This window comes from Melampsora larici-populina, assembly GCF_000204055.1.
Source record: "Melampsora larici-populina 98AG31 unplaced genomic scaffold MELLAscaffold_13, whole genome shotgun sequence".
Classification (NCBI taxonomy): domain Eukaryota; kingdom Fungi; phylum Basidiomycota; class Pucciniomycetes; order Pucciniales; family Melampsoraceae; genus Melampsora; species Melampsora laricis-populina.
The window spans coordinates 696,036-705,775 of record NW_006768777.1 but is presented as its reverse complement, the minus strand read 5'-3'; the positions used below and the strand labels follow the sequence as shown (position 1 = coordinate 705,775).

The following is a 9,740-nucleotide window of genomic DNA, read 5'->3' as shown; positions in this document are numbered from 1 at the left end:
GAGACTGATTTCTCAATTACCTCAAGCAATAGATCGTCATCCCTTTCTGAATTTCCCCTGTCTCTTCCTTTTTTCCATCATCAAACTCTTATCTCCCTCTTCTCCTTCCGACAAACATCTTTTCAATCAAGTCTACCCAAAAATACCCACCTACCCTCCTTGCCGAAAGTAAGGCTTCATTTTAACAGTCTGACGGTACCAATTTCAGACATCACCATCATCTCATCCTGAAATCTTCGAAAGAAATCAATCAAACCTACCCAAGAGTTTCATATCTTCTAATCGGATCCTAAGTTGAAGGTCTAATCCAGTGTGATTGATCAACTGGTTTATTTTTGACTCTTCTTTCAACTTTTCTCTCTGATCTAGTACTCCAAGAACCCTATCAATCGTCCTCTCAATCTCGTTTCCTGCACGCAAGTTCGCTTTGTGTTGTTGTTCATTTGTCTTGTTTCCAGTTAATAATCACATCTGTCTATCTGTGTGTTATATCGAATTTTGTCCACATCATTTCTTTTGCTTCTCGACCATTGCAAATCGTTCATACATATCATCTTACCCGGTTTTTTTTCTACCCATACAAACATTGTTTTTTTTTGCTCGGTGATCTCATTTACTTTTCTTACCACCCCTTTGTTCATTCTCCAAGCGAGTCACCGGCGCTACAATTTATTAAAGGAAGCAAGCAAGCAAGCAACAAGGAAACAGCAAGCAGGCAAGAAAGGAACCCCAAGCATTCATCACTCAGACTCAGACCTCATCGTTTAATTTTTTTGAAGAATTCAAGCAGAAGTCCAAAGTCATCTTTATCCATCCGAACACACCCCCATCATCTAAAGGAATAGATCTATACAAGGGGTTCAGGAATCGAAATCGAGAAATTGAGAAATCGAATTAAGTTTGTTTTAGTAAGATCGATCGAAATTGGATTTTGGTGAGTACATCAGTCAATTTGATTCATCAGAGTTGCATTAGTGTGATTTTTTTGGGGGGGGTGGTGGTAATCAGACCAGTTATCCTGACTACAATTCCCTGTCTCTATCACTTCTAACCCTTGCATCGCTCTTCGGTTACAATCTTATCCCTTTGATGGGATCAATCCAATGTGATAATTTACTATATATCAATCATGACCATTTGATCATTGAAGAATCGGTTTCTTGGAAGACTCTTCGAAGATTCGATTCGAGTTTAAATCCACTTCACTTGACTATCATTTCCCTTCCAGAGTGTCTTTACCGTTGAAACCCGATTTAGTCAAAACTCATTAGGAAACTCACTCATCCTTTTCAAGAATCATCACTGAAAAAACACTTGTCAGTCATCGGAGTTTGAATTTAACTTTTTTTGTGGAGCAATCTTGTTAATTCGTTTGGATACTAATCTGATGGTTGTTTGGTTTACTTGATCGTCATCATCATCCTCATCATCAATAGAAGAATCCAAGTAAGCTGAATCGAATCCAATCCAGTGTTTGATTCTGACTGCTTACTGAGACTTATGCTCGGTTTGATTTGTGTGTGAATGAAGTTCAACGGAAACCAAACCACATCCCCAAAGGTTAATCGAAATCTTTGAGATTTGCAAACCCAGTGAGTTGAAGGTTTTTGAAAACGTCGACTAATCTTATTTGAGCTTATAAATCTCATTATATTTTCTGATGAACTCGATGATCGAATATTAAAGATTATTAAAATTTTTGAAGGAGAGAAGTGGATGAATTGGATTTCATAAGCTTGATCATCAATCCACAACATCCAGAAATCTACTAGCGAGAGAATTATTATATATCCGAAACGCGAACCGAGATTGATTTTGATTTTGATTGGATTGGATTGAAAAAGAGAAAGTGTAAGTCGAATTGCACTTTAGCCAGAGTGTGTACAATATATGATATCATTACCCCTTCATCCATTCCAAACCCAATCCACCAATGCTAGATTGGATGACGAAGATTAAGAATACTGACTTATTATGGATCTCTTTTCTCTTCTCGAATTCTACTAATACTGATACTGATACTGATTAGTCAAGCCTTCTACTTCAACTTTCTATCTACTCAAACTCTCATTGATTATTTTCCTTGATCCAAATCAATAATAAGAATCTAATCAGTCAATTCAACTTGAATTAATCAATCAGTTTATCTGACTTGATTATCATCAGTTTACTTGATCATCTGTTTACCATTCTATATCTTCTCTTCTCTTCTTCTTGATTTTAATATCTTGAGATTTTCATTTGAATCGGTTGACTTGATAGTTGAACTTATTCTCAATAGTCTTGCATTGAATCATTTCGATTCTTGACTGTTTACCATTCTCATCTTGCACTGGCATTGGCTATCTTTATTAGTTTATTTGTTTTATTTTAAATATCATCATATATAGTTCAACTCGGCTTCTATTCATCAAAACATCATGCAGCATAATTCATCGCACCATTTTGATTGGTCTAACAATCCAACTTCAAATCATCAGCATCATCATCTCAATAATATAAATAATATCAATAATCAAATTCAAAACAATCATATCAACAAGACTAATACTACCACAACCAACAATCGAGAACTACAACCACATCAACCACAGGAATCACTTCAACAGCATCTCATACCGAATGTAAAATCACTCCCACCGCTCTCTTTACCACAGCTTAATAGTTTACCATCTTACACTTCATCCTCATCGCTCTCTCCACGTTCTACTTTACATTCTCCACTCTCATTTCCCTCCTCACACACCAATCAACCATCAAATCAACCCATCAATAAACTTCATTCTAATTCTTTATTTGATCATCATCCATTGTCTCCCATCGGATCTCAGTTCAATCAAAAAAAGTTTTCTGCGTCATTACCTGTTAATAGTGCTACTACTACCACTACAAACTCTTCTGTTTCCTCGCCTCAACCATCCCATTTGTTCAACCATTCCTTTGGTTTAATAGGTGGTAGTGCTCAATTATCTCAAGATCAACCTATTTTTAAACCAACAACCGCATCTTCAACAAATCAAACGTCATCTGATCCAATTAGAAACCGTGATCCTCAATCTACTGGTTCACTCACTTCTTCATCGAATTCCTCAACTCATCCTGATTTCGAATTGTTCCACAATCCGAGTACCCAATCTTCTGCTCAATCTGATCCATCTTCAATTGGTTCACCACATCACTTAGTTTCATCTTCTCCCCCTCAACTCACTCGCACTTCCTCAATTATTCCTCAATCCCACTTATCAAACTCAGTCGATCATCATTTCAATCCTTCTGCTTCATCTGATGATTCTTCTTCCCCTCCTCCGCACTCTCCAACCTCGCCGAATTCGCCGTCTTCTACTCTCCATCATATCAATCGACTTCAATCAAATCATAGCGGCCAAAACCAACAGAAACAAAACAGCATCCATGACAGTCCTCATCTTCAACAAAACCTCAGTGTCAATAATGTTTCCAGCCAAAATAACAAAACCAATGGGACCAACAATCTCAACACTTCGGACTCCAATGCTCTTCCCCGCTCAACTACCACACTCTGGATGGGTGACCTCGAGTCTTGGATGGATGAGGATTATGTCAGAGCTTGTGTGGTAGGGATGGGATGGCATCTGCCTCATCACGCTAATCCACACCCATTGAATCTCAAGATCAAAATGGTCAGTGGAGCTAGCCCCTCCTCGGCTTACTGTTTCCTCACATATCCGACAGCCCAATTGGCTCAAGAAGCATGGAAGATGATCAGCAACATGCCTCCAACGCTCATGCCGGGATGCGAGCGTACTTTCAAGGTTTGTACCTCCTATCCCTTTCACCGACCTTGGCTACTTGACCTCTCATTGACCTTGTTATTGGTCTATGCGCGATTTGTATTAACAGTTGAACTGGGCCACTGGCCTTCCAGGCGTTCAACCTACTTGGGATCGGGAATTTTCGGTCTTCATTCGTGATTTGGATCGCGAAGTTAGTGAAGGAGAATTGGTCGTGAGTTAGACCTTTTCTTCCTACCGTCCCCACGTTATCAAACTAATTATCATCCACGACCACCAGTCACTCTTCACCCAAACATTCCCTTCAACCAAATCTGCCAAAATCATGGGAGATCTTTCCACCGGTCTTTCTCGTGGATATGCTTTTATCAGATTTGGTGAGGAGAGTGACATGCATCGCGCTCTCGCACTCGGTCGTTTGAAGACCGGCACTGGGATGTACCTCCGAGGACGAGGTATTAAAATCAGTGAGGCCAGTGGCTCCAGTGGTACTGCCGGCGATCAACATCCACATCATCACCGAGCATCGCTTCCTGCTCAATCCCCACAGCCCCTCACAAAGCCGAATCCGGACAGGCCTCGCCAGTCTTCTCTTGGGCTTGCTACCTCGACCATCGCTGCCCGGCCTCCGTCAGATATCAAGTCGGAAGCTCAACCTCTCCACCGTAGTTCGCTACCGGTGCATTCTAATTCTGAGCAGAGAGTTAATCCGCTCTTCAATCGTGACGCTGACTTGGTAAGCACAATCAACTTCACCCTCGTATTTTACACTTTACTTGAGCTGACAACCGATCTGGTCAGCCCCCAAACTTATCCCAATCACATCAGAGCCTTGGAATTTCCCGTGCGAATCTGCTCAATGCTAATCCCGCCAGCGTCCATAACATTCAAGGCCCCGCCGTCGGCCGACCAGGCCTGCAAACTGTTTCCAGTTTTCGTCCCACACAGACTGGACCACCATATCAGCTTTTACCATATCAACGAGCTTCAGTGTGCATTCCACCGACTTCTGGCTCTCCGCTTTATCCTAATGGGACCGCGAGAAACAATATCACCCCTATCACCGCCGGTCGACCGCATCCATCCAATTTGATCTCCGTGAGCAATCCGCCTCACCGTCCTCAAGCATTTTATCCGACCCTCAGCCACATGAGGAACTCGATTGCTGCGCCTGGATACGTACCGGGTAAGCCTCGAGCCATCCTTTTTCGCACAGTAAATGATCAAAACGTCATTCATGCGTCCTCTTTTTCGTAGAATCGTTCCTGTCCCCGCAACCTGCGCCTGCACCTTATCAGCTCCATCCAGGTGTGGTAAGCATGGGCAATTTCTATACCACTCCTGCACCCGCGGTAGCTACCCCTCGCAACCTCGCAGCGGCCCCGACCGCTGGGTATTTTTCGCAAGGCAGCGCTGCCCATTTCGCTGCACTTGCTCAAATTGCCGTTGCAGCGAACCACGCTAACAACGACCCCTCAAATACCACGGTCTTTGTTGGTGGATTACCTGCTTGCATCAGCGAAGAGACCTTGAAGGTTTGTTCTCTTCGCTTCCCGGTCTCTGATGACATGAGAGTCCAACTTATCTGACCTCGTTTCCTTCCCTTCCAGACCTTTTTCCAGAATTTCGGTGAGATCACTTATGTGAAGATACCACCCAACAAGGGCTGCGGATTTGTTCAATACGTGAGACGAGCGGATGCCGAAGCAGCTATGCTGAAGATGCACGATTTTCCAATCCATGGTAAATCGAGAATCAGACTAAGCTGGGGTAGATCTTTAGGAGACAAACAAGTTGAATACGTACGGAAGCTATCGAGTGTCTTGGGCATCCCATTTGAAGCTGTTTGGAAAATTGTAGAAGGCCAAGATCACTCGACTATTAAACAGATTGCTTCCTCACTTGGTCATACCACTCACCAGCCTCCGACTCCAACTCCGGCACTTCTTCCCGCGTTTCATTCGACACCAGGCCTGATTGGTGTCAACCCTCCGGGATACGGAGATCATCTGCTTGATCTGTCGATCCGCCAACAAGGTCCTAGGGTAGACTCGGGTGGTTACATAACCCAAGCAGGACCTCAACAACAAACCCTCGATCACAACAACCGCTTTGCCAGCTTCGACAGTCTCAATTCAAGTCGGTATGCGACACGTGAGACACAAGATCAAATCAGACACAGCCTCAACACTGGGGACCAATTCACGACTGTCATTGCACCGGACGATTCCCGTAGACTCAGATCTGCCTCAGACCATCAATTATCAAGTCTACCAGATCTGAATCTGACTCGAGGTTCAGAATTCTTCCCCCGCTCATCGGTTCCCTCCTCTGACCAAACACTAAGGTTGCAGCAACACCAGCAGCAAAGGCTGTACCGAAGTCAAGACCCTCGCTCTGAACTTGACCAACAACGAGCGGATCAAGATCAATATACTATCCATGGCCGTCCCCTTCAAAATTCACCTCCTGGCCTGTTGAGCTCGCGACCCAAGCCCTTTGGAATTTCAGGCCCCGATGAGCTTTTGACTAGGATTCCATCCAATGGTCCACGCGATATAGATTATCAGACCCACAATGAACTCCTCAGTACCGATGGGCATAATGCACGTCAGAATCCCTTCAGACCGTCCTCGAAAGACGAAGAGAATTGGTTGAGGAGGTTATATCTCAACGAGAAAAGGGAAATCGGAATTGAAAATGAAGAGGACGAATGGAATCAACTCGAGGCTGAGTTCAGGGCCCGTATGAGCGTTGAAGAAAACAACGGTTGGAATGATTTATTTGGAACTCATGCTTCTACCATCAGCAATGATCTTCAGCATCGACATCAGCATCAACAGCAACAGCAACAACAACAAAAGACTTTATCACTCTTAAGGTGATCGATTCTTTCTTCATCTATTTCCTTTTAAATAATTTCAATATATATATATATCTTTCTAGATTCCATTCACATAAAAAATTAAAAAATTCCAGCAGCTTTCTCTCATCTTCTACCATAGTATTTTGGCATTCATCATCTTTCTTGGTATCTTTTTCTTCATGTTTTGATTTTTTTTTGAACTTCATTGCATCTTAATTAGTTAATCTTGTTGCTTGTTTTGTTTTTGTTTTTTTTCAAAAAAAAAGTTTTACACTACACTACACCTTGACTCATCAAAATATATCTCGGTAACCCCCCAAAAAACATCATATGTAACCGATTTACATATTTAAACATTTTTCATTTTTTTTTCATTTTTCATTTTTCTTATTTACATATATATATTCCATGAGATCTTAAACAATATACACAAAAATAGCAAGCACCCTGTTTTACTTTTCCTTTTTTTCCTTTTCCACACATTTCCCCAACCAATCTTGTACCTTTTTTTCTTCCCTTTTCCTTTCTTTATAAATATTTATCCAATTCTTTTTTTCCCCTATTCATTCTTCATTCTTCATTGTCTTTTTGTTCTATTTTCCTTTTCCTCTTTTTTTTTCTGTTCTGTTGTGTGTGTGTGTGTTTGTGTGGAGTAATTTTTTTGTTTCGTGTTTGTGTGTGTGTGTGTAGGAAGGAGAGTGGTGGTTTATATAAGAAATATAAAGTGGATGAAACAGTTTGTTAAAACTCGGTTCTTGGTCTTGTTTTTTGCTTTGATGTCTGAGCGACGCGTCAAAGATGAATAACAATATTGAAAATGTAGATCTTGATCAGCCAATTGACTTCTGGAGAAATGTGAACTCCTCTGGGTTGATTTGTTTGTACTTGAGTCTGCACAATGCTTGTCCAAGCTTTGGGTCAATTTGCTACGGTATGTAAATCGTGCACACAACTGCTTACATTTATTACCCGTGCTTCGAATACAGAACTCCTATCTCGGGCCGACCGCGTGCAGGTTGCAGCAGACCATATGTAAAAGTCGCGTTAGTGTTTTTCAGCTCTTAAATTTCTACCGGGTTTACCAAAGTCTGAATTTCTTGAGACGGTTCGCTTGAAGAAAAACGAGGTCACGTTCGATCAAGGGCTTTAGGCTCTATTGGTTTCATCTCGGATAAACTCTTTGGATCTTTAAGCGTACATACGAACACGAGGAATTCTTGATTGATATATTAAATAAAGATGTTAGTGAAATTTTATAACGATGAATGTTTTCAGTTAAACCTACAACGATTTACAAATCACTAACCCATGAAACTTTGATTTGAATTTGAATGATGTCAAGGTTATTAAGATTAGAAAGATGTAGATATCTATTGATTTGGTTTTATATGATTTTTTTACAAATTCAATTTAATCGAATCAAGACTGAAAAGAAATTAGTTTACCAATCTGATGATGATCAAGATGAAAGGTTTCCAATTAAATTTTATGATGGGTTTATTGATTCATCAGTTTCGGTTTCGGTTTCGGTTTCTCAAAGGATTGAAGAACAGATTTATATGACACTTAAACCTAGAACTCAATTTGATTTAATCAGTTCTGATGTAGAACAAAAACAAAAACAAGAACAAGAAGAACCAAAACCAAAAGAAGTTCATCTTGGACCTAAAAGTTATGAAGTTTCTGGTAAGTATATATATAAACTATTTAATGAGATCAGGTGTTTTTTTGATTTATGCTAATTCTTGGGCGGGGGTTGGGTTTTGTTCTACGAAAAGGTCAATTTCCTGTAGATTTTTTTGATCATTATTATAATGATCCTAATGATCTTTCTGTTCAACCTCAACCCATCATCAAGGATCCCATCACAGTAAGTGTCTTAGAAAAACCATGTGAGAGTTTCATACTTACTGATCTGATGACTCGTTTCAGCATGTAGTTTATCGTATGAATTTGACTTCTCCTGATGAGGTACCTACCATCAATTTACGCGATCCGATTTCGTTTCCTCCGATATCATTAAGAGGAGCTGAAGCTGATCGATTAGCAAAAGAAGTTAAAGATCAAGTCAGTATCATATCAACTTCTTTAAATTTTCATAGACCTTGTACAATTTATTCATAGATCACTAACTTGGATATCGGTTTTAGATCATTTCGATTATTAATTCAAATCAACCATCCATCTCATCATGTGAAAAATGTCAAAAATCATTAAAAATTGCATCTCATTTATCAAAACGTGCACCACAATTGATTCCAATGTTAGCTATTGAATTATGTGAAGAGTTTAAATTTAAAAAAGATTGTGTAGATCAATTCGGATTACATTCACAAGGACCGATCATTTCACAAGTTTTAAGTTTTGCTAATCTTGGGAATCATCTTGGTAATAATGGTACTGGTAAGGATGATGGAATTGATGGACAATATATTTGTTATAATTTTTTTTCTAAAAGTAATTGTTCAATTCCAACTCCAACCAACTTAAACTTGACCTATTTTTTTTCAAAACCAAAACCAAAACCTCAACCGAAACATCAACAAATCAAGTTGGATCAAGATATTGATCAAAAAAAGAAAAGAAGATTAAAAGTTTTACATTTTAGTGATTTTCATTTAGATATACGTTATTCAACTGGAAGTGAAGCGAATTGTTCTAAAACTTCAATGTGTTGTAGAATGCCGATTCGGAAATCTAATGATCATAATTTATCTGATGATAATCAGTTTCATTTGTCTGCTCCTAGGTTTGGGTATTTTCAATGGTATGCAACTGCTTATTATCATCTAATCTGATAATTTTTTCAACTTCTTGACTTGATTTGACAATTGTTCTTGGTTGGATTTCGTTTTTGTTTCAGTGATACTCCTATTAGTTTAGGAATGGCTGTAGTTCAAGCTATACCGGTTCTGACAGGTACAAATGTGAAAGATGGAAATGGATTTGATTTTAGCATCTATACTGGTGATTTAGTAGCGTAAGTGATTGGTTTTGATTAACTTCATTCTTTTTTTCATTTACGTCTTGGAGATGGTTTATATTAAATCTTTGATGGTTTTTTTCAGACATGATAATACTAATTATTCTCAGACCGAGTTAGC

At 39.7% G+C, this 9,740-nt stretch overlaps 3 protein-coding genes across 3 annotated transcripts in view; all 3 read left to right on the top strand.

The window, feature by feature from the left end:
* Nucleotides 1-3,876: 3,876 nt before the first annotated feature.
* On the top strand, nucleotides 3,877-4,257 carry MELLADRAFT_31610 (uncharacterized protein; the record flags this gene model as incomplete). Its single annotated transcript, XM_007408762.1, has 2 exons — nucleotides 3,877-3,984; nucleotides 4,051-4,257. Coding segments are annotated over 2 exons (315 nt in total), but the record flags the coding sequence as incomplete, so codon positions are not given.
* A 982-nt stretch (nucleotides 4,258-5,239) lies between these two features.
* MELLADRAFT_31227 (uncharacterized protein) lies at nucleotides 5,240-5,542 on the top strand (the record flags this gene model as incomplete). Its single annotated transcript, XM_007408763.1, has 2 exons — nucleotides 5,240-5,305; nucleotides 5,381-5,542. Coding segments are annotated over 2 exons (228 nt in total), but the record flags the coding sequence as incomplete, so codon positions are not given.
* A 2,829-nt stretch (nucleotides 5,543-8,371) lies between these two features.
* MELLADRAFT_35173 (uncharacterized protein) overlaps nucleotides 8,372-9,740 on the top strand; it is a gene marked incomplete at both ends in the record, with an annotated part of 5,096 nt that continues 3,727 nt past the window's right edge. Inside the window, 5 exons of the mRNA XM_007408764.1 lie at nucleotides 8,372-8,506; nucleotides 8,569-8,703; nucleotides 8,787-9,403; nucleotides 9,500-9,616; nucleotides 9,705-9,734. Coding sequence (XP_007408826.1) covers nucleotides 8,372-8,506; nucleotides 8,569-8,703; nucleotides 8,787-9,403; nucleotides 9,500-9,616; nucleotides 9,705-9,734 — 1,034 coding nt within the window. The remainder of the gene's footprint in view (nucleotides 8,507-8,568; nucleotides 8,704-8,786; nucleotides 9,404-9,499; nucleotides 9,617-9,704; nucleotides 9,735-9,740) is intronic.